This window comes from Pristiophorus japonicus, chromosome 16 (genome assembly GCF_044704955.1).
Source record: "Pristiophorus japonicus isolate sPriJap1 chromosome 16, sPriJap1.hap1, whole genome shotgun sequence".
Classification (NCBI taxonomy): Eukaryota; Metazoa; Chordata; class Chondrichthyes; family Pristiophoridae; genus Pristiophorus; species Pristiophorus japonicus.
Genome location: NC_091992.1, coordinates 82213584 through 82239140, shown reverse-complemented (window position 1 = coordinate 82239140; position 25557 = coordinate 82213584). Strand labels below are relative to the sequence as shown.

The following is a 25557-nucleotide window of genomic DNA, read 5'->3' as shown; positions in this document are numbered from 1 at the left end:
CATTCCCTCAGTACCCCTTTCCTGCTTTCTCTCCATACCCCTTGATCCCTTTAGCCGTAAGGGCCATATCCAACTCCCTCTTGAATATATCCAATGAACTGGCATCAACAACTCTCTGCTGTAGGGAATTCCACAAGTTAACAACTCTCTGAGTGAAGAAGTTTCTCCTCATTTCAGTCCTAAATGGCCTCCCCTTATCCTAAGACTGTGTCCTCTGGTTCTGGACTTCCCCAACATCGGGAACGTTCTTCCCGCATCTAACCTGTCCAGTCCCGTCAGAATCTTATATGTTTCTATGAGATCCCCTCTCATCCTTCTAAATCCCCCTCGAACCTGCTCTGCCATTCAATGAGATCATGGCAGATCTACCTCAACTCCACTTTCCTGCACTATCCCCATATACCTTGATTCCCTTAATATCCAAAACTCTATTGATCTCTGCCTTCAATATACTCAAAGACTGAGCCTCCACAGCCCTCTGGGGTAGAGAATTCCAAAAATCCACCACCCTCTGAGTGAAGACAGTTCTCCTCATCTCAGTCCTAAATGGCCGATCCCTTATTCTGAGACTGTGACCCCTGGTTCTAGACTCCTCAGCCAGGGGGAACATCCCCATGCATCTACCCTGTCAAACCCTGTAAGAATTTTATATGTTTCAATGAGATCACCACTCATTCTTCTAAACTCTGGTGAATACAGGTCTAATCTATTCAATCACTCCTCATAAGACAATCCTCCCATCCCAGGAATCAGTCTGGTGAACCTTTGTTGCACACCCTCAATGGCAAGTATAAGTTCCTTAGGTAAGCAGCCCAAAACTGAACACAGTACTCCAGGTGCAGTCTTGAAGACTATTGTCCTCAATTACTGAAGACTATTGTCCAATGATGCTGCCTTGTCATGACTGTTGCTTCTGGATGCCATTTACCGAAGACTATTGTCCTTGGTATCAACTAATGAACAGTAGCACTATCTTGCAAATGCAAGTGACAGCTTCTTACTTACTATTTGAGGCCAATGGACATGGAGCCTCCCAGTCTGCTTCTCTGTAAAAGTCTTAGCCCAAGAGAGGGAGAAACACTCAAGTTACCTGAAATATTGCTATCCACGCGTATCCAATATTGTCGAAGTTGATGGCTCCTTTGAACGGGTTGTGATCAGCAGGCTGGCACTGGGTGTAGTACTGATTCCAGTTTACACAGCTGACATTGTCTGTGGTGTTACTCAGTAACAGGTAGTAATTCGTATCGTCCAAGGTACATTCCATGTCGTTCACGCGTCTGTGGGGCACACTGCGGCAGTAGCGCATTCCATTATCCTTCAGCAGGGAACAGATGAAAGGGTTCTCATCATCATTTTCGGTGCGATAATATCGGTCCTCCTCTTGGGAGGCAGGTCTGTGAGAAAAGGGAAAAGCAGCAGAATTAGAGAGAAACAGGCTGGACACCAGGGTGGGAAAAGTGGCCTCAGTAAGTCAGATAGATGGATGATTGGCCTGTTCTGGTTCCTATCACCTTGTGTGCTCAAAGCCTATGAGTTGCGACTAAGGTATGCACACTGGAGATGAGGACAAACATTTATTTTCCATTAATTATCCTCAAGTTAACAGAGGCTGCATCAGGTGTAAGCATCTTTCGTTTAGGCACTTTACAGCCTTCTGGTCTCAACATCGAGTTCAACAATTTCAGACCATAACCTCTGCCAATATTTGGCTCCTTCCCCCCACACCCCCGATTTTATGCCATTTTTTTCTCTCTGTTTCCCATGGCAGCTGGTAATTATTCAACCATTCACACCCTATCTAGACTAACCTTTTTCTAACTTCTGCCATTACCATTTCAAGTCGGCTCATCATCCCCTTTGTCTCTCTAATCTCTCCTGCCTTCCACAGACCTTTCCTTTTGTTCTTTCTTCCCCTCCCCCTTTCAGTGCTCCTTAAGAATCTGTTCATTTCAAACATTCGCCAGTTCTGACGAACGGTCATTGACCTGAAATGTTAACTCTGTTTTTCTCTCCACAGATGCTGCCTGACCCGTTGAGGTTTCCAGCATTTTCTGTTTTTATTTCAGGTTCCAGCATCCGCTGTATTTTGCTTTTGTGTTTGTGTCAGGTTTAAGCAGCCAGTTTTAAAAAAGGGAATGATATCCCAACAAAAAAATCAACACGTTTTAGTCGATTTCTCACCCATGCAATACTTGGAGTTATTGCGGTGACAGATCTTCTTCCTGCATTGTTTCAGACTCAATGGGGCCTTACAAGTTCAAAGGCCTGGGCAAAATTATCTAACAGAAACTCTTCACAGGAACCTTGTTCTGAACTTGTGATAAGGGAGCACTCTGATCACACAGTGACGTGATCGTCCGCACCACCAAAACCACAGAGGGCGTTGGTTCTGAACATGTTAACGGCCTGGGGTCAACAATCGCTCCTCCAGTGCCCAGAGAGGGGATTAGAATGTGGAACTCGCTACCACAAGGAATCATTGAGGGAATAGCGTAGATGCATTTAAAGTGCAGCTAAATAAGTACTAGAGGGAGAAAGGAATAGAAGGCTATGCTGATAGGGTGAGATGAAGAGGGGTGGGAGGAGGCTCGTGTGGAGCACAAACACGGGCCCAGACCTGTTAGGCTGAATGGCCTATTGCTGTGTTGTCAATTCTATGTAACTCTATGTAACGCCACTCTGCCCAGGAAATCACTACTGGCCTGTTCTTCTTTAAAAGCAGCAGGTGGCATTTGAGATTACCTCCCAATCTAATTCAGGTCTACTCGCATTCTGGATCATTAACAGCTCCGAAGGGTCCTCTGCTTTCTCTCCGACAGCTCATAAAGATAGCTTTAAGTGGGGACTACAAGTAGTGGCTCGGTGTTGAATCGTTCCCATTGCACTGAGAGATGTTCTGGTTCTAGTGCTCGCAAAGAGTGGGGTCAACTAGCAGTCATTTACACAATTGGAATTTAAAGATATGAAAGGGCCTGTCCAGTGATTAGATACCAAAAGTGTTATTGAAAAGAAACCATGCCGTGGTAACAGTAAAGTGCTCCTCGAGATACCATTTGGTGTTATTCTATTTGGTTGCAAACGGATGTTACTGTGCCTCAGGTTTATAACATGTTGTTTCCTTCGCCTTATAAAGGTATTTTTCTGCCCCAGCCTTCCTTGCACACCTGGTTGCCATGTAACCATTCACAGCAAAGGTGACCCCTAGGCTTCCCCCTAAAATTGCTCTGAAGGCAATGCCGAACAGTGCAGGAATGCCTTCCCCTGTAACTTTCTCTTCCTTCTTTTGGCGCAGGTCTTCCCTTGACTTTGCCTCTTGCTTCACCACAAAGATTCAAGGAGTGAGCCTGTGGCCTATTACTTGAATTCACTGCCCAGTTTGGGCATTAAAACTGCCTTCAAACTAGGTTAGATGGGAATAATCGTTCAGCTTACGCACTTCAGATTACTATCATTGAATATATTTAAGATGGAGATAAACAGATTTTTGTTCATAAGGGAGTCAAGGGTTATGGGGAACGAGCAGGGAAGTGGAGTTGAGGCCAAGATCAGATCAGCCATGATCTTATTGAATGGCAGAGCAGGCTCGAGGGGCTAAATGGCCTACTCCTGCTCCTTCTTATGTTCTATCCCATGACTCTTTTTTACATTCATTCACAGGATGGGGGTTGCCAGCATTTATTGCCCATCCCTAAATGCCATTAACTGAGTGGTTTGCTAGGCCAGAGGGCTGTTAAGAGTCAGCCATATTGTTATGGGGTCTGGAGTCACAAATAGGCCAGGTTTCCTTCCCTAAAGGATCAGATGGGTTTTTACAACAATCTGGTAGCTTATGGTCTCCATTACTGAAACTAGCTTTCAATTCCAGATTTATTCATTACCTGAATTTATACGCCCCAGCTGCCATGGTGGGATTTGAATTCATATCTCTTGGATCATTAGCCCAGGCCTCTGGATTATTAGTCCAGCAACATAACCACTATGCTACCATTCTTGCTGCAAAGTGAACGTCCCACTCTAGAGACTCGAGCACAACATCTAGGCTGAAACTCCAGTGCAGAACTGAGGGAGTGCCGTCTTTCAAATGAGATGTAAAACCAACTGCTCTCTCAGTTGGCTGCACAAGATCCCTTGGAACTGTTTCGAAGAAGAGCATGGAAGTTCTCCCCGCGTTTCCTGACCAATATTGGTTCCTCAACCAGAATTACTGAAACAGATTATCTGGTCATTGTCACATTACTGTTTGTGGGACCTTGCTGTGCACAAATGGCTGTCACGTTTCCTGCATTACAACAGTGACTACACTTCAAAAGTACATCATTGGCTAGTAAAGCATTTTTAGACATTGCAAAAGACGCTATATAAATGCAAGTCTTTTTTTAATTTTAACTTAGTGGTATTGACAATGAGAAAAGGGAACTGAGAGTTATCGAAGTAGTATTGGGGATATTTGATTCACAATGTGGGATGGAGGAAGCTCCACACAACCTGCGAACAGAGCAGGCTTCTATTCTATTAGCCAGTATTGGATTGAAACGCTGGTCCCAGAGGTGAAAACCCAGCATTCTGACAATACGCTGAACACAGTGAATCCTCGATCATCTGCAGCCTTCCTTCCACTACAGAGTTAATCAGAATGATCAAACAATTGTGATTATTTAATTGTTTTTTAATAAAGTTGAATCGCTCATGAACATACTTTTGAATATTGTATTTAAGGAGAAGTCAGGGCCAGAGCTGTCCACAGGAATAAAAATCTCTGCAATCCCCGAGGTGAATCGGATCTACTTCAGAGAGAAGAGGGAAGACCCGCTCAGCAGGCAGAGTCTTCACTGTTAGGCACCCGGTCCGCATCCACCTTTCATTGGCATCAGACCGTATTTCCTTCTACTTCCCTCCCCTGTCCCAATTTTCTCCCTTCGCTAAAGTGTTAAGATGTCAGCTGTGGCTCAGCGGGTAGCACTCTCCCCTCTGAGTCAGAAGGTCATGGGTTCAAGTCCTACTCCAGAGACTTGACCCCATAATCCAGGCTGATGCTTCAGTGCAGTGCTGAGGGAGAGCTGCACCGTCGGAGGATGTCAACTTTCATGTGAGATGTTAAACCGAGGCCCCGCCTGCCATCATGGGTGGATGTAAAAGATCCCACAATTTCAAGGAAGAGCGGGGAATTATCTCCGGTATCCTGCCCAATATTTATCCCTCAACTATCACTAAAACAGATTATCTGGCCATCTTCACATTGCTGTTTGTGGGAGCTTGCTGTGCGCAAGTTGGTTGCCGTGTTTCTACATTACAACAACGACAACACTTCTAAAAGTACTTCATTAGCTGTAAAGCGCTTGGGCCATTATGAGGCCGTGAAGGGACTACATAAAAATGTAAATTCTTTCTTTAAAGGCACTGAATTCTGTTGGAGTTTCCATGGGGCCCGTTGACCCTCCTGAGCCTTGACGTGACCAATCTTCACGGGTGGGCCTAACACGCTGCGGGAATCATGGCCGAGCCTGACGCAGTGCTCACCCGACGGGATACACTTTCCACCAGACGTCACGAGATGATGATCGACAGCACTGTAATGTATTTGCTTAAGAATTCATAGCAACACATTGCTATTAAGAACTAGTTGGTTTATTAACAAAGGTTTAACAATCACACTACACATTACCAGTTCATTCACCAGGCTCACAGCCACATGCCTCATCGTGGATTCCCTGAACCCAACAGACTGGGGTTTTATTGAGTCTTGTGAACATCACGTGACTAGCTAAGTCACTCACAATACAACCACTTTACAACTATTTGAATAGAAACTTAAAATCAAGTACCCTCTCTTTGTAAGGGCACTAGAACCCAGACATTTCCAAATTAATCGGGAACTTCAAGTGGCCAAATTAAATTAAGATTCTGTTCCCGGGGGTGATAATGCACTCCAGTCCCTCCGGTGCCCACCTCTCATGGAAGGCCGCGAGTGTACTGGTGAACACCGCGTACTCCATCTCCAGGGACACCCTGGCTTGGATGTAACCGCAGACGAGAGGCAGGAGTTGGGCTGAACGACTGCCCGCTACCTGGACTGGTTAATGGCCACCTTGGTAAGCCCAGGAGCAGTCCTATGAGGAGGCCTTCCGACCTGCCCGCTCCCCTCCGCACAGGATGCACACTCACAGGTGTACACACTACATGGGACCTCTGGAGAACTCGTCTCCTCGCTGGTCATGGGGTGCTGAGGCCAATTCCCCGAGTAAGAACATTTTCACACCTTCTGTCCTCAACTGATGCAGAATTTTAAACTTTTAATGGAGTTTAAAACTCACAATTGTTTGAACATTTTTATTAACTCTCGAATGGAAGGCAGGCGGTGGATGGAGTGGAAAGTGGCTGTATTATTGAGTCAGAATGCTGGGTTTTCTCTTCTGAAACCAGCGCTTCAATCCAATAATGATTAACAGGATGAAAAGTTGCTCTGTTTCCTGGTTTTAAAGTGTTAAAATTCCAAAATTTGACAAGGCTTCTTATTCTTGGATTTCACCCCCGCCCCACCCCGCCACCCACCCCCACCAGCAAAATGGTGATGTTTGTCTCTGTTCCTGTTTAAAAAGGGTTTTTCACTGTTAACATGGTCTACACGCTCATCTCGTTTTCTTCCGATTTCTCTCTTTTTTTTTTTAATAGTTTGAATGACTAGTGGGTGGAGCGAGCCTGGCATGGTGTGAGAGCTGTGAGAGCGTTCGAGCGACTGGCATTATCCCAGCGAGCCTGTCAGCCTTCCTATCCACACCGGATCAGCTTCTGCACAGTAAGGCTCGATAGCCCCTTAGCGTCATCCACACTCACCAATTAATACATTCAAACAGTGTTTAAAACGATTAGGGGATTTGATAGGCTAGATACGGAGAAACACATTCCTCTGTTGGGGGAAATCTCGAACTAGGGGGCACCATCTTAAAATTAGAGCTAGGCTGTTTAGGAGTGAAATCAGGACGCACTCTGCACTCCCTCCCCCCAAAGGCTGTGGATGTTGAATCAATTGAAATTTACATACCGAGATTGATAGATTTTTGTTCGGCGAGGGTATAAAGGGATATGGAACAAAGGCGGATAAATGGTGTTGAGGTACAGGTCAGCCATGCCCTAATTGAATGAACGAAAAGGCTTGAGGGGCTGAATGGCCTCCTGCTGTTCCTATGTTCCTACAATTCATGCACATATGGTATTGTATAGCGAGTATAAAGTCTCATTGCCAGCTGGGCAAATGTATGGCTGCCATGAGCAAACTGAGAGAGCAGAGAAACCAGCATTGGTGCTGGTGGATTTGGTACTGTTTTGCCTCGCATCTTGTTACATTGGATATACGGCACAGAAACAGGCCATTCAGCACAACCAGTCCATGCTGGCGTTTATGCTCCACTCGAGCCTCCTCCTGTCTTTCCTCATCTAAATCTATCAGCATAACCCTCTATTCGCTTCTCCCTCATATGCTTGTCTAGCCTCCCCTTAAGTGCATCTATACTATTCACTTCAAGCACTCCCTGTGGTAGTGAGTTCCACATTCTCAGCACTCATTGGGTAAAGAAGTTTCTTCTGAATTCCCTGTGAGATTTCTTCGTGTATGTACATTAGCTGCCATTCCCCTCCCATGTGATGTACAGTGACATCGGCGCCAGTATCCGATTGAGTGTTGTGCCTGCAACATACACATTAGCATTTACAGGCTTGCGGACATTTATTTTTTGTTGCTATGTAGTCAATCAATCCAACCAGGTCTTTAGAAGAGAAATACTCACATTGTAAAGTTTTCTTCGAGAAAGCACCTGTTTCGCAGTAGTCCTGCCCACAGCTGGACCCCGACAATGCCGAAAATAAAGAAGACAAAAAAGCAGAGGAGAAGTACGTTGCCTAACATAGGCAAAGTGTCCAGCAGCAGGGTCACCAGTATCCGCATACCTGTGGGACAAGAGCAGAAAAAGAATCAACCATTTCTTGCTGTTCCTGTTCCCAGCGAGCGCAGCAATCTGACAGCAGCTGTCAACTGTTTGTCAGCCTATCAATGCTCAGCAAGACAAATTGTGCAGTTTATCAATGCATTAATCGTCTGTCAGGTTCATCAATCATCTATTCATGTCAATATGTTTCCAAATAGATTCATATACCGCTCTGTGCCCATGTTGGCTAATCAGTTAAGATACCCTATGCAAATCGTACATCAGTTATTCATTAATATCTATCACATTCATCTAAGTACATTATTATTAATACATTATTTAAATACATTATTAATACATTAAATATTAATCTGCCATCTTCCAATTAAGCATTGTTCTACCAGCTTTTAATATCCATCAATAAATATTGATTAATATTTGTATCACTATCAATCAGTACTTAATTTATCGATTCATTGATGTATTTTAATCAGTACAGGGTATTTCCATCTTTGTTGCAGTCAAAAACACCAACTATTTTTTCAGATATCGAAGCACACAGCACTTTTTTATTACGATAATGTCTGTAGATCTAGAGCTTCTACAGATCTGTAAGATCAAACATTAGAATGAAGGGTTATAGAAATACACAGACTAATTGAACATCCCTTAAGCCAGGAGGAGAGAAGCAGATCACGTTTAATGTCACTGCGCAATCCCCTGTGACAGATTCAGCTGGTCGCTTTTTAACTGTATTTATGCCTTAGTCAAAAATGGACACCTCAAGTTGCGGGCTTGAGGTGAAAGTCCCACATTGCACCACGCACACAAATGCTCTAGGTTTTACGTTTTAGCTTCAGTGTTCCGATAGGGTCAGCTGTGGCTCAGTAGGTAGCACACTTGCCTCTGAGTCTAAAGGTCGCGGGTTCAAGTTCCTCTCCAGGAACTTAAGCACATAAATCTAGGCTGACACTTCAGTGCAGTGCTGAGGGAGTGCTGCACTGTCGGAGGTGCCGTCTTTCAGATGAGATGTTAAACCGAGGCTCCATCTACTCTCTCAGGTGAATGTAAAAGATCCCAAGACACTATTTCAAAGAAGAGCAAGGGAGTTATCCCTGGCGTCATGGCCAATATTTATCCTTCAATCAACATAACAAAAAAAACAAATGATTTGGTCATTATCACATTGCTGTTTGTGGGAGCTTGCTGTGTGCAAATTGGTTGCTGCATTTCCTACATTACAACAGTGACTACACTTCAAAAGTACTTCATTGGCTGTAAAGCGCTTTGAGACGTCTAGTGGCCATGAAAGGCGCTATATAAATGCAAGTCTTTCTTTCTATCTGTGTGCAGCAGAATGCTTTAAACTGAGGCACTGGATTATCTTGTCCCTTTATTTTCCTCCCTCTTTAAAGCCTTGGAGAGGACGCAGAGAAGATTTACCAGAATTATATCAGGAATGAAGGACTTCAGAGACTAGAAAAGCTGGGATTGTCCTTAGAGCAGAGACAGGATAAGGGGTAATTTAATTGAGGTGTTCAAAATTATGAGGGGTTTTGATAAAGTAAATAAGGAGAAACTATTTCCACTGGCAGGAGGGTCGGTAACCAGAGGTCATCAATTTAACGTCATTGGCAAAAGAACCAGAAGGAAAATGAGGAGATATTTTTTACACAGTGAGTTGCTATGATCTGGAACGCTCTGCCTGAAAGGGTGATGGAAACAGATTCAATAGTAACTTTCCAAAGGAAATTGGATATTTACTTGTAAAGAAAGAGCAAGTGAGTGGGACTAATTGGATCGCTCTTTCAAAGGGACAGCAAAGGCACAGCAGGCGGAATGACCTCCTTGTGTGCTATTAGATTCTATGATTCTATCATTCTTCCCACATTACAACAATGACTACACTCCAAAAGTACTTCATTGGCTGTAAAGCACTTTGAGACATCTGGTGGCGGTGAAAGGTGCTACATAAAGATAAGTCTTACTTTCTTTTTACCCCCTCTTGAAAGTGGGGCTTTGTGGCAAGATATGGTCCTGTGGCGATCATCAGTCCTCCTGCCTCCCCTTATGGTTGAACAGCCCGTTCGAACATAAAGAGAAAGAGCTCGGTGGAGGTACCGAAAGGTGGCGAGTGTCATAGAACCCCACCCAACAAGAGTCAGCACCTTTATGAGTGGAGGGCAGAAATTTGGAGAGTTAAGACTTAAGAGAAAGGAAGACTGACTGGGCAGTGTCTAGTATGCTGTGATTGACTTTCAACACTTCTCTCATCAGCTTTCAAAGAAACCTTTATTCAGTCTCACGACTCTGGCTTTTGGCAGAAGTGGCTGAGCATAAATCTTTATTCAATGTCCATACCGCGTCAATGTGCTTTTGACATTCGTGGGTAATGCATTATCAGTTCAATAAATAAAAATAGATAGAAATGTGTCACAGAAAGAATGATCTATAAATATTTAACATCTGATAAATTTGCATAAAATCATTGCAGATAGGAAATCTCCATATTCCAAAGGCTGGAAATATTACTCAATACGCAATGGGTCCCTTTTGAGACAATGCACAAATAATAAAATTCAGAGTATGGGGGCATTTTACAATTTAACGCTGGAGCCTTGGCTTCAGTGCACCAAACAAATAGAGCGCCCCTGAAAAATAATAAGGGGGGGCAAAATTGCCCTTTTTATAGTGCTGTTAGCGCCTCCGGGGGGGCGATAACAGGCGTAATGGCGTTTTTGCCCTGGGGAGGAGGGCGTTACTGCCTCACGGGAAATTGCCCCGGAGGTTTGGGTGGCGCTGTCCCGGCAGCGTGGACCCTGCGATTAGGGCCCCGTCCGGCGCACAACTGCCGATGACATCATTGTCGTGCAATGCGCCGCAAGGCGTTCTTTTGAAGGGGAGGGCTGCAGCGCTCCGGGCCGCCATCTTTATTTGTCGGCCGACTCTTGGGTCGACTGGACCGTGGTGGCCCCAGCGTGGACAGGGTCTCACGCATTCCTGGTGGCCCAGTGGCGGCCATCAAAGTTCGTGCAGAGTGCGCAGTGGCCCTCCCCTTTAATGGAAGGGGAGGGGCGTTGTAGGGCAATGGCACCACGTGGAGCATCTGTGTAGTGCCTGACTCAGTGCCGTGCCCCTGCCCCAGGAGCATCCCTCAAGGGAAGTGGAGTGCCAGAGACAGCGCTCTGCTTCCTTTAAGGAGCGTAAGGCCCAATTCCGCATTGGGGCCGGGACTTCCAGGCATTGCGATAAAAGTCCCGGCCTCGGGAACTTATCGCCCCCCAGCGGGGTGAGGGGTAATGTCACCCCCCCCCAAGGAGTTTCAGGTTCCCCTGATGGGTTAATCGGCGAAAGATTACTGGGAAAATAACGAAGTGTGAACGATCCACGCTGTTATTAATGTGCAAATCGGTTGATGAAGAGATACGCGCGAGTGGCGAATCTCGAGAGGTTGCTGACTGATTTACACTACTCTGCTGTTTGCCTCGCACAAATGGCATTTTGTCTCCTGGCTATTGTCAAGAAGCTGCTGGGTTTGCAGAGTAATTGCCCTGCTCCAGCAGGATCTGTCCCATTGAGCTGCGCTGAGCCTCACGAAGCACAGGTTCAATCCCAGCCAGTGCTGAGCTAGCTGATGTCCGTTACGATTGGCATCAGCACCTGTAGGCTCGGCAGCTGAAAGGTCAGCCAGCGTTACTGCTCCTGAGCACTATCCAGCGACTACTCCTGGGAAGGAACTGACGTGTGGGCATCGCATGAGGGTGGGATGGGGGACTGGCTGCGCTGCCCCTGCTAACCCTCGGTGTTTAGGCTCACGTGTGTAGAATGGCCACTTGAGGGGGGAGTTTTGGAGACCAATCGGGGACCGTGCATATCTGCACCCCGTCAGCTTCCTCAGGGGAAGTGGGGAAAAAAGGAAAACATAAGGGGCCCAAAATTCTGATGGCGCCACTCCGTCGTTGGAACCCAGGCAGGATGCGACGTCAGGTAGTGGCACTGACCTTGCCCACAATTGTGAGGTTGGTTAATTGAAATAGGCAGAGGTTTGCAGCCCCTCAAATGCCTGCTCATTTTGGTGTGAAGATGCGGGACCAGGCTGCCCGTGGAGTTGCAGCCTATTGGGGTCCTCATGGGACTCAGAAGCCCTGGTCGCAAGAGGCTCGTGTTAACGGAGCAACCAAGCAGCAGCCCTGGTCACCTTGGCACACCACCAGGATAGGTCTCGATATAGCACAGGATTGGGCACGGTGGGATTAAGATGCACTGAAGACCAGAGTAAAACCACTTTGAGATATTAGCTCCAGTGTTCTGAAATGGGCCTGTCCTTTGTTTTTTTGTGTGTTGAGAGGATGTATGGGGATCAATGTGTAATAGGAGTCAGTCCCTTTAATGTCTTCTCACTGAACCACTGCCTCCTTAAGCAGACCTCTTCTGAGACCTCATCAAGAGAGTAGCAAGGTCTGTGGACTGTGGTGGAAGGGACCTCCCAGTCGGTCTTCTCTTCTTGGATGTGGCTTTATCCATCGTGCCTCTCTCAGTTCTTCTTCCTCCTGCCTCCGGTTCTGCCTCAATTACAGGGACAAACCTGGGGGGTGGCCACAATGAGCCCCATGGTGCAGGAGGGTTGCAGAAGATATCCCTGCCTGAAACTGCTAAAGGCAACTTGCGGAATCCACACTTAGCTGTGCAGCAGGGAAAATATTTTTCTAACCGCCCCAGTCAAGGCTAGTGCTTCGGACATTCAAAGCTTGTGAACTCAACCACTTCCTGGTTTGAGAAGTCGTGCAGGACCCTGAACCGGGGTTAACTTGGGTCGGGTGTAGGTGGCAGTGTTTCTGGCACAGCAGTTTCTTGCCCTCATTTACAAACATGGACCACCTTGGGGCAGGCGCACCCTGAGCCAATGGCCAATGGCCAGAATCGACGGTGTACTTTAGAATGGGTGGAACATTGCCCTATCTGACATGCCCCAAATTCCAGTTCCCTCAAAGCCAGAACAACATCATTTTTATACCAAAAATAATGGTCAGAATTTCAGCTCCGAACTGTTCCAACAACGATGAAAAAAGCCCTTCAATAATTCTGCCGAAATAAAATCACTTAAAGCAACTGGATCCAAATGACATTTGTGTCTGCCTCCTGCTTTCAAAATTACTCATTTAATCCAATCCAAAAATACTTCATAGAAAGAGAGTATTAACGGCCAGTGAGAAAATCACTCCCGACAACTGTTAATATTGATGAAAATGATGAAAGCAATTATTACTTGTCCTATCACATCACCTTATGTCTCGATTCAACCAAAATTATATTTCAGAGATATGAGCTAAGGCTCGCTGATTTGAAAATGAATTTACCTAATTATAGCAACAATTAAACAGCGTAGGCTTGGTTTATATCATCTATCAGATTGTCATTAAACTGCAAAAGATGATAATTTCTGGCCTCGGAAAAGCTGGTGCAACAGCACTTCCACCGATAAAATAATTGTTATTAATGACATCGCCTAAATGACTGGCTTTTAATCTGACACTTTGAAGCATAGCCAATGCTGGGCCATCCATCTTCAGGAGACGCCTAATTGCGAATGAAGTTGTGGAGTTGCTGCTGTCTGCTGAAAGTAATTGGTGAGAACAATTGTTGAGGATGGGGCAAAATGGCCAAATGCGTTGGGCCTGCCGTGAATGCAACCCTACAGGAGAGACCCTCCGGATCACATTGTCCGCATGCCCGATACTCTATTCCTGAAACAAGCACTCTACTCCGAGCTACGTCTTGGCAAGCGCATCCCAGGAGGGCAGAGAAAACGCTTCAAAGCCTCCTTGAAAAAATGTAACATCCCCACCGACTCTTGGGAATCCCTGGCCCAAGACCGCTCAAAGTGGGGGAGAAGCATTCGAGAAGGCGCTGAGCACTTTGAGTCCCTTCGCCAGAGCACAAGGAAGCCAAGCACAAACAGTGGAAGGAGCGTACGACAAATCAAGCACCCCACCCACCCGTCCCTCCAACCACCGTCTGCTCCACCTGTGACAGAGACTGTAGATCCCGCTTTGGTCTCATCAGTCACCTGAGAACTCATGTTAGTGTGGAAGCAAGTCATCCTCGACTCCGGAGGATTGCCGAAGAAGAAGAAGACAGGAGAGAGTAAAGGAGAGAAACAAAGACCGGAATTTTCCGGGGTGGTAGCGGGCCTGATCAGTGGCGGATCCGTAACCTGCTGTCATCCCGCTCGCACACGCCTTTCCCCCAGGCGCATCTGTCATCGCGGAGCCGACCCGACCGGCAGCGGTGGGCGACCCAATGGAGATGATTATCAGGTAGTTTACTTACTTTTTAGATTTCCCTGCATGGCCACGGGATTCACGCTGCTCGGGAACCACGTCTGTCAACCTGAGGCAGGAGTTCCATGGCCATTGCTCCATCTGATCTCTTGACAGCATCAAATGTACAGTAAAAGCTCCCGCTGACAGATGAGCACTTTCCTCAGGCAGCTGTTGCTCAATCCATTTCCAGCACAGATTCTGCAGGCTGCAAGTGTTTCCAGCAAAGTCTCCATCCAATGTCACCTCACTGGAAGAACTCTCTCACCGTTGACAGATCGCTTCTGTCATCTGTACTTCACCTGCCATTTATTCCATCAACATGGGTGCCGTTTATACTGTTTCACCTTGATCCTCAGAATCGGACCATGATAAGCCCCAACACCAGCAGCATCAGATACACCAGCAGCACCAACAACAACACCAAGCTTCTCCACAATCACCTGATGCTGCACAGGGTACAGGTTATCAGCACCCGACCATGTTGCTGCCTGGGAGGCCAGGGATGGCCTCATCATGGCCAGATTTATTTAACCTTACACTGTACACGCATATGGCTGCCACATGCTGCGCCAGATTGGTACCACCCCACAGCAACACCATAAAGCATCCCTACAATGCTCAAGCCATTCCTTTCACGCTCATCACTATGGCGGGGGGTAGCTTTATGTCTCACTATTCAGTGCAACTCACTAAGCCACTTTCAAAGGTGCACACAGATCTGTCCAAGACTGGAAAGTAAATAAAGATTTTTATGTTTGACAGCGCATTAACAAAAACTTTACATAAAGATTGCATAAAGTGGCTACCCTTGTGTGTTGCCAGTTGCTATGATTGCATTAGGATGAGGGATGGCTAGTGAGATGGGGATCTGATAATGTAGATAGAGGGAGAGGGATGGGTAGAGTTGCAAGGTAAGTGGTGTGAGTAAGGATGTGTAGGAGTAGGGAAGGCAAAGTGATGGGGATGTGATGAGGGGCACAGCAGGATGAGGTTAAGTTCGGCTTTGTACTAATGTTTCCTGATCTAATAGGTCACTGAAATGTTTGCGACACTGCAGCGTGGTCCTCCCGACCACATTACTGCTTGTGGCATCCTCTGCAAAGGATTCCTGGGGGAGGTCTCTTCTGCCCATCGGATGGGAAGAGGACCTTCCTGCGTGCTCTGACTCCCTCCATAAACACAGAGAGAGTCATCGGAGAACCTGGGTGCAGCCCGCTGCTTCTGTGCAGTCAGTGTCAGTGTTAGTCGCACTCCAATGCTGCAGTGTGACAGCAGTATGTTAGATGAAACTTCAAATCTAATGTGGCCATGGTCCCTTTAAGGATCCTGGCTGAAAACATGTAATAAGTGATGTCCCACTGTATCTCATTGGGCTGGGTAACGCACTGGGCGGCTAATAGGCCCCATTAAGGTAAGTTCATTTTCTACAACGGGATGGAGCCAGTAGCAGGGTCGCGACCTGCCAGGGACACCGCCCGCAGCGGACCCGCTCAGGTAGGCAGAATTCCGGCCAAAGACAAGAAAGAAGAGCAAACAGCACATTGCATTTATATAGCACCTTTAATGTAGTAAAATGTCCCAAAGCATTTTGCAGGAGTGAAATCAGAGCCACATTAACAGATATTAGGACAGGTGACTAAAAGTTTGGTCAAAGAGTTAAGTTTTAAGGAATGTCTTAAAGGAGGAGAGAAGTGTGGAGAGGCAGAGAGGTTTAGGCAGGAAATTCCAGAGCTTAGGGCCCAGGCAGCTGAAGGCACGGCCAGCAATGGTGCAAGAGGAAGGAAAGGCTAGCACAAGATTATTTCCACCAATTGCTGGGTTCGTAACTCCAGATAGCATTAGAAACATAGGGCTTAAAATTCAACTTTGGTCGGGATCCAAGATAGGTAGTAACACATCAGCCGCCTGTTATACATTCCACCTGATTTTCCTTTCCACTAAATGGGGTCCATAACAGGCAGCTGATCTGCTACCTCCAGTTGTGCACATCCCTGCCAAAGTGTATTTCTATAGCGCCTTTCACATTGTCAAAGCGCTTTGCAGCCAATGAAGTACTTTCAATGTGTAGTCACTGCGATAATGTAGGCAAACGCAGCAGCAAATTAGCACACGGCAAGATCCCACCAACAGCATTGAGATCAGTCGATCAGTTTTTCTTTTTGAGGATGTTGGTGGAGGGCTGAATGTTAGCCAGGACACCAAGAGAACAACCTGTTTCTTCCTCGCACCTCTGCGTGGGATCTTCTATGTCCACCTGAGCTGACAGGCAGGACTTCAGTTTAACATCTCGGGGTAAACACTGGTCCAATCCTCGGCACTGCGAAAGTAAGGGGCCCGAGGATCGATAGATATCGACAGGCATTAGGCCCCTAATTACCATATCATCATAGGCAGTCCCTTGAAGCGAGGATGACTTGCTTCCACGCCAAAAAGGGATGAGTTCACAGGTGTTTCAATGAAGGACCTAATATTCCAGGTCCTGAACTACATGTTGAAGGGTGGAAGATGCCTGTGCGTGGATTTTTTTAACGTGGGGTGGCTGTTGCACACCAGCCACCACACGGGTTTGACAGAGCTAGGTCTTGGTCCTGTGGCAAGGACGACTGGAGACTGGCTCTGCTGCATGGACCTAGTGCGCACACATATCGCAGTGTGGGCTGGCCTGTGCTGCCCCTGGACCCTCGCCTCTTCCGGGCCCCGAACTCGCGCCTCTCCTGGGCCCTGATCACGTCACACTGCAATCTCTCGCTGCTCCTGCACCCCAATCTCGCCGCTCCTGCTGTACCTGCCTGCACTCCAATCAGCGACCTGGACTTTGGTGACCATGTAATAAACTACATGGCATTTAAATCAGCAGATTGGAAAGAATTAAATACCTTTGGTAAATGCTTACAAGGGGCTGAATGCCTGTTTTTGACATCTGCCAGCAACGCCTACAAAATGGGTCACACAAATTCAACAGTAGGACCAACGCCTGTGCAGACTGGGCGCAGGTCCCCACGGCTAACCTGGCGTGCTTTGTGCCTTTTTTGCATCCGAAAAATGGGCGCGATGCATACCAATTTCTACCCCTTCATCTGAAAGTCAGCGCCTCTGACAGTGCAACACTTCCTCAGTGCTACACTGAAGCATCAACCCGGATTATTAGCCCAAGCCTCTGAGGTGGGGCTTGAACACAAGGCTTGCTGCCTCAGAGATGAGAATGCTGACACTGAGCCAAAGCTGACACTAATGGGGAAGTTTGGAGAACTGTTTTCACACAGAGGGCTGGTAGAATATGGAGTCCATTACGATTAGTGGTTATTGAAGCTGAGCCAATCACGGCATTTTGGGAGGGATCAGACAAACAGTTGGGGGTGAAAACTATTAAAGAATGTCAGGAAATAAGATTGAAGTAAGCAGCTCTACTGTGTAGTCAGCACCAGCACGGACACGAAGGGCCGAATGGCCTTCTTCAGAACTGAAATTTCCATTAAAAAAACTTCTGCATACGATATGATTGGGAGGCCTGATAAATCGAAGTGAGATTCATTCACCTTGGATAAAAATGAAACTTTATTTGAAAGCATCTCCCTCTGTAAAGTAAACACAGGCCCGTATGTTTAAACAGCTGTCAGCGCTGGACAGATTGTAGTTGACAGAGTCTCGGTTGTGAGCTGAGGACCTAAAGCATTGACCCAGTGCAGTGTAAACATGGTTAAAAGTAGGAACTCTGTCTGTCGCATGAAACAGCCAACTGGCATCCATTTGTTGTTCTCTCCACGTTCTTATCCTCTTCTCCTGTCTTTCTCATTTCTCTATTTCCGTCTCCCTAATGTCTTCACAGCCTGCATGCTGTGGGAGTTGCAAGTCTTTCCTTTTATTTAGTACTGATGAATCATAGAATCTTACAGCACAGAAGGAGGCCATTCGGCCCATCGTGTCTCTGTTGGCTCTTTGAAAGAGCTATCCAATTAGTCCCACTCCTTGGCTCTGTCCCCACAGCCCTGCAACCTTTTCCTTTTCAAGTCTATGCCCAATTCCTTTCTGAAAGTTACTATTGAATCTGCTGCCACCACCCTTTCAGACAGTGCATTCCAGATTATAACCACTCACCGTGTAAAAACAAATTCTCCTCATGTTGCCTCTGGTTGTTTTTCCAATTACCTTAAATCTATGCCCTCTTGTGAACGACCCTCCCACCACTGGAAAGAATTTCTCCTTATTTTCTCTAGCAATTCCCCTCATAATTTTGAACACCTCTAATAAATCTCCCCTTATCCTTCTCTGCTCTAAGGAGAACAATCCCAGCTTCTCTCATTTCTCCACGTAACTGAAGTCCCTCATCAATGAGCGAAAGTTATAGGGACAGGGCTATCCTATCATCTGTGGTCATACTGAGAGCCCTCTGTTCAAGCCAAAGGCCCAATTGAGAGGAAAACAGGGTTCATTATCGGTACAATCATACACTCCATAAACGTGAGAGATTGCAACACTCAGGCTGGGTCAAGGGATCTCTGCACCTCCAACATCCTAAATACAAGAGGGTCGGTTGGCTCAGCTCTCACGGCCTTGCTGTTTGATCAAGCATCTCACATTTCCCTGATGGCAAATTGTTGTGTATGCAATAACTGTTAGACTGGGTACTGTTTAACTCCAAGAGGTATGACCATGGCTCTGCTTTATTAAAGCCCAAAGTGACTAATATACAAAATGGCTGGCCTTTTATACTTGGACTGCAAACATGTGCTTACAACCCAATGGCCTCCAACAGTGACGCCATCTAGTGGCTAGTGATCCCAAAAGTACATACATGACACAAATGACCACCACTCCCCAGTACGCACCAGAACTCAGCGTCGGTCACTTGAAAGAGTTGTGAGTGATTGGTGAGCACTTTCCCCGTTCTCCAACCTGCCTTTCCCACAACAGTATAGCTCCAGTCTCAGTTCAACAGAGCAAAATGCACCTGGAGTATCTACTTCACAATCAAGGCAGATCTCAGTTCAACCTCATTTGATTCATTGGGGAATGACTGAATTGAGACCGGCTTGGGCCGTTTGAGGTTTGATCGTAGCTCATCAACCCAAAGCCTGAGGTCAAAGCACTAAGTTTGCAGATTCACTAGGCCATTTTGCATTGTACAGATGACTTCATTGATTTAGCTAAGACTGAAAGGGTTCAGCACCTTGGCCTAGTACTGTGCTCAGTCCTATTGAGAACTCAACACTCGGGTGAAAAATGCCCCCCTCCGCCCAGTTCTATTGGTCGTAAGGAGGGGGTGAGGGATGGGAAGAAATGAAATTCGACATTGAGTGCGAAGCTTCCTATAAACAGTTTGTAGTCTGCTGTTCATGGATCTTGACTTTGTGCGCGAGTGTAAAACGGGTGAGAGCAAGTTGGCAGCCCCTCTTACATCTCTCCCGAATTTCATTTCCATCAACTTCAATTGGGAGAGATGTTTTAAACCAGCACACAAAGATAAGATTTACCATGAGGATCCTTGACTACTGTGCTTGCTCTCATCCAGCGGGCTTCAAGACCCAGTAAAAGGCCTATAATGCAAGGCCATCCACTGTTTTATAAAAATGGGACAGCCTTTGTTTTCTTCCATCGCCCTTCGCCGGACATTCCATCACTAACATGTTCCGGGAGGGGGGGGCGGGAAGAAATCCCATTTATCACACGCTGCTCTTGCAGTCACATCAGCTACCCCCAAAAATATAAATACATAGGGGAGGAATCAACTGTTTAAATATTACTGAGGAACAAATATACTTACTAGGAACTCGGTTAATGGCTCGTAGTGGTCTCAAGACCCTCACAGTACGGACTGCTGATAGACTGACATTCTCTAGGTCCAGTGAATACTCTAACATGCTGCAAAGCAAAGAGAAGGCAATGATTATCCAGTGTGGATCGTTCCTGACAGTACACAAGGTAATTGTTGTAGGACGCCATTCAATTCTTCCCCTCATCCCTGCCATTCTCGACAGTTCTACAACAGGAGCATGATTTAGGTTTACGCTCTCATCATCTCTTTTCAGATTCTGTGATATCGCGTAGATACAGAAAGAAAGGAAAGAAAAAAAAACACAAGTCCTGTAAATATGAACCACAACCAGAAAATTCACAACAGGCCCATCAGCACCTGAAGGAGAAAGATAAGGTTAATGTTCCAGGTGAGACACTTCAGCAGAACTAACATGATCAGGCCTCCTCCATAGCTTGGGGTGCATTCCGAGGTTTTATCAAATGACCTCCCACTTTGAATTGGCCCTCCTCCACACTCTCGCCATTGGTCCATTCTCCGGACGTTCCGCCTTCCCCTGCCAATTGGAAAGCACATAGACTCTTTGATACCCGGTTAGATTAATCTTGACTGTTAGTCAAACAGCCATTTTTCTTCATCTCCAATATTTTTATAACTTATTAATGAAAGTGTCAGCTGTGGCTCAGTGGGTAGCACTCTTGCCTCTGAGTCAGAAGGTTGTGGGTTCAAGTCCCACTCCAGCGACTTGAGCACAAAAATCTAGGCTAACACTCTCGTGTAGTGCTGAGGGAGTGCTGCACTGTCGGAGGTGCTGTCTTTCGGATGAGATGTTAAAATGAGGCTCCGTCTGCCCTCTCAGGTGGACATAAAAGATCCCATGGCACTATTTCGGAGGAGAGTAGGGGAGTTAGTCCTGGTATTCTGACTAATACTTATCCCTCAATCAATATCACTAAAACAGATTATCTGGTCATTAGCACACTGCTGTTTGTGGGAGCTTGCTGTGCACAAATTGGCTGCTGCTGTTTCCTACATTACAACAGTGACTACCCTTCAAAAGTACTTAATTGGCTGTAAAATGCTTTGCGATGTCTGGTGGTCGTGAAAGACGCTATATAAATCCAAGTCTTTCTTTTTTCTTTTTAAGTGTTCAAAGAAACTGGAAAAAAAGCCACACTTTTGTATAATACCGCTATGATTTTGCTCCTGGGTTGCTCACCGGAGTGTCCAGGAAATGAATCTTCAATTCCTGGAGACTCCAGGTCAATCCTGGAGGATTGGCAACCCTACCTATAGTCCAGACCAAAGCAAAGGGGGAGGACAATAGATAGAGACCCAGGGTTCAGAATGCTTTCACAATGACGTAGCTGATGGGCTTAAGATCTTGTAAAGTGATTTGAAACAGGAATTGACATGCTTGTAGCACTCATCACATGAAAGAATGTGTCAGAGCACTTTATCAGTGGGCACGGAGCAGGAAGTAAAACAACAATAACTGTATTTATATAGCACCTTTAGCGTAGTAAAACGTCCCAAGGCGCTTCATAGGAGCGTTATAAGTCAAAAAAAATTGACACCAAGCCACTTAAGGAGAAAGTAGGGAAGCAAAGGAGAAAGCTTGGTCAAAGAGCTAGGTTTTAAGGAGGAAAGAGAGGTAGAGAGGCAGAGAGATTTAGGAAGGGAGTTCCAGAGCTTGGGGCCCAGGCAGCTGAAGACACGGCCACTGATGGCTGTGCGATTATAATCAGGGATGCTCAAGAATGCAGACATCTCGGGGGGCTGTGGGGTTGGATGAGATTACAGAGATAGGGAGGGGCAAAACTATGGAGGAACTTGCATTTCTATAGTACCTTGCACAACTTCAGGACATCCCACACGCTTTACAGCCAATTAAGTACTTTTGAAGGGTAGTCACTGTTGTAAACAAGACAGCCAATTTGTCCACTAACAGCAATCAGTTAATGACCATATGACCTGCTTTAGTGATCAGTACTGCACTGGAGCATCAATCTAGATTTGTTTCTGCTCAAGTCTTTGGAGCAGGACTTGAACCCACAATCTTTGGGCTCAGAAATGAGAGTGCTACTCACTGAGCCACACTGGAGGGGGATCATAAGCCCTGTCAAACAGATGGGTTTTTAGGAGAGTTTTTACAGGCAGGGGAGAGGGAGGAAGGCAAAGTGGTTTCGGAAGAGAATTCCACATGGCACAGCTGCAGTGGTTGAAAGATTGGCCTTTGAAGGAGCAGTAGGAGTGAGGAACAAGCAGTAATTCACAGTGAGGGGAATAGTAGGTGCAGAGTGAGGGATGTGGCTAGAGAGGAGCACAGTGAGTTAAGTATTTAGTAGAAGAGGCCACGAAGGGACATAAATGAAGACGAAGAGCTTCAATTGGATCTGCTGGGGGCACAGGGAGCCAGTGCAGCGTGCCATGGGCTGAGCTGATATCCATTAGCTGGAGTTGGGGCGGCTGCCAAGGAGAACATTTGAAAGTTCATCATTACGCTGTTGACGGTGTGAATGAGAATATCAGAAGCAGAGTGCGTGAGGTAACGTGTCAGTGGGCAAACATTCCAGAGGGGGGAGGAGTAGGTCTTTGACAATGGACTGGACGTGGGGTAGAAAGCTCAGCTCAGTGATGAACAGAACACAGAGGCTGGCAATCAGCGGGCTCAACCTACGTAAGCAGCCAACGTGGGGAATGGAGTCCGCGGTTAGGGTGAGCTGAATGGGATGGCACTAGTTCTGCTGATGTTGAACTGCGGGAAGTTAAACTCATCCAGGACTTGATGCTGGAGAAAGCTGTGAAGTGAACACCACTGGCCAATATAGTGGGGAGCGGGATATTGAGGCCTCACTGGGTTATCTTCAGGCTCAATAGAGAATGAAAATTGGGCTCCTGCTGTGCTTGACATTTTTCCAAAAACTCAAACTCAGGAATGCCTGATGACAGCTGGTCCACCAGCTACAAAAGTAGCATCCAAGGCATTTGCATTGGACCATGTGTGATAGAAGGCAACAGAAGTTCTCCGATGTTCTGGTGGTGAGACCACCACAGCTCTGTTTGCCAGCGGTTGCTATCACGGTAGCACAAGAGAAAATGTCTCGGATACACAGCCACTTGGCGGTTTCTGCCTGTGGTGAGTTAAATGATTTTTTGGGGAAGTTTGCACTGGCGTTCAATGTAAATAATCAAGACACTCCTGGTCAGGAGGAGCTCTCGGGTGCCTGTGATGTGCTTTGAACCACAGAATGTTCTGTTTCCATGGTAACCATCGGCACTCAGCACTGGTTTAAATGCTTAAAGCAATTTTTTTTTTAATATTCTGCTGCCAGGCATCTTTATTCCATTGAAAATACTTAAGTTGCTTTCACTGTAAATGCCGATTGGTTAATTGTTAACTTCTCTGCTGCAGCTTTACCTGTCTAAAATGTGTAATTATTGCAAATATAACCAGCACCTTCCCAAATCGAGGAGTTCCTGTATTATTATAAGCTTTGGTGTCAGCTGTGGCTCAGTGGGTAGCACTCTCGCCTCTGAATCAGAAGGCTGTGAGTTCAAGTCCCACCACAGAGACTCGAGCACAAAACCTAAGCTGATACTTTATCAGGGAGTGATGCACTGTCGGAGGTTAAACCGAGGCCCCGTCTGCCCTCTCAGGTGGATTTAAAAGGAACCCATGGCGTTATTTCGAAGACGAGCAGGTGAGTTCTCCCCAGTGTCCGGGCTAATATTTATCCCTCAATCAATGTCACTTAAGACAGATTACCTGGTCATTATCTCATTGCTGTTTATGGGATCTTGCTGTGTGCAAATTGCCAGCTGCATTTCCTACATATCGACACTGCAAATGTACTGCATTGGCTGCAAAGCACTTTGGCACGTCATGATGTCGTGAAAGACGCGATATAAATGCAAGTCTTTCTTTCTTTACTATCTACTTTCCCTCAAGTGCAGAAAACAGATTTCACACTTAGACTGCAGTCAGCTTGAGAGAAACCTGTGTCTTCTTGGCACAGTTAAATTTGTTTATCTTCCCTGCTTGCACACTGTAATCCTGAAACAAACACATATATTACAGTTATAAAGCTACTAAGACTATAAGAATTGGTTTATTGTAAGATCAGCCCTGAAATAAAGTTAAAGCAAACAATTCCACAGTCTGCCGAGGAAAAGTACCCTTGAGCAGATAAACCCATCCGTGGCACACCAACCATACAACTAGATATAGTCCATGCAGAAAATAATGGATCCCAGAGATGATTATGAGGCAATAATCTAATCAACGGGTCCCAATAGTGTCATAAACCGTGACATTGTACCTCAAATGTTTGGCAGGGAGAATGAGTAGAGATAATGTGGCCGAAACTCAGGGCCTCAAAGAGACCCGTTAATGCCCGTTTGCGGCGGCCATTCCTAAAAATCGAATGGCCGCCACTTTGGGGTCAACAGGCCGACCCGACCTAAATTCAGGTCGGGGAATTTTTGGCCTGGACCCCAAACCGCCCAAGTAGTTGCTTACCGCCAGTTTAAAGGAATGAAAAAATACTTCCCAGCCATTTTCAGCTGAATCCCTCGATCCCCCGCCGCGCGGTGCCCCGACAGGTTTTTCTGCCGGTGCACCATCTCCGCACTGAGCGCGGCCCGGCAGCATGGCCACCCTTAAAGGCAGGTAATGGATCGTAACGGGGGGCGGGACTTAGACTCAAAGTCAGGCTGACTGGCTGAAAATGGGTCGGTTGGGCCCTCCGCCCGCTGTCAATCAATGTAGTGATGTCACAGCGCGTGCGAGTCACCACGCTCTCTCGCCTCTGTTAAAGGAGAGGTTTTCGAACGTTTTTTCTCTTAGGCCACTGGGCCACCAGGAGGGGGTGCCAGGCTGCCCGTTGGCGGCCCGGCCGAACCTGGAGGCAAGTCGGGCCAGTAAATATTTTTGCATTACGTGTTTATAGAGCTGATTGCCCAATCGGAAGGCCTTACAGAAGACCAGCACCCACAGAGAACACTGGTTGGGGAATCTTTTAAAGGAGGTGCAGGCACAGAGAGACTTGAGGGGTTACATACACAAATCTTTGATAGTGGCAGGACAAGTTGATAAGGCTGATAAAGAAGCAAATGGGATCCGGGGCTTTAAAAATAGAGGCATAGTGTACAAAAGCAAGGAGGTTATGCTAAACCTTTATAATCACTGGCTAGTCCTCAGCTGGAGTATTGTGTCCAATTCTGGGCACCATACTTTAGGAAGGATGTTAAGGCCTTGGAGAGGGTACCAGCAATGAGAACTTCAGTTATGTTGATAGACTAGAGAAACTGGGATTGTTCTCCTTAGAGCAGAGAAGGTTACAGGGAGCTTTAATAGAGGTGTTCAAAACCACATGGGGTTTGTGATAGCGGGTCAGTAATTAGGACACAGATTTTAAATAATTGGCAAAAGAACCAGAGACGACACGAGGAGAATCTAGTTTATGTACATCTTGTTATGATCTGGAATGCACTGCCTGAGGGTGATGAAAACAGATTCAATAGCAACTTTCAAAAGGGAATTGGATATATACTCGAA

The 25557-nt window shown here is 46.4% G+C and overlaps 1 protein-coding gene across 1 annotated transcript in view; it reads right to left on the bottom strand.

The window, feature by feature from the left end:
* cacna1g (calcium channel, voltage-dependent, T type, alpha 1G subunit) overlaps positions 1-25557 on the bottom strand; it is a 372532-nt gene that overhangs the window by 314613 nt on the left and 32362 nt on the right. Inside the window, exons 3-5 of the mRNA XM_070857502.1 lie at positions 20007-20104; positions 7785-7944; positions 1091-1397 (exon numbers count right to left, since the gene is read on the bottom strand). Coding sequence (XP_070713603.1) covers positions 1091-1397; positions 7785-7944; positions 20007-20104 — 565 coding nt within the window. The remainder of the gene's footprint in view (positions 1-1090; positions 1398-7784; positions 7945-20006; positions 20105-25557) is intronic.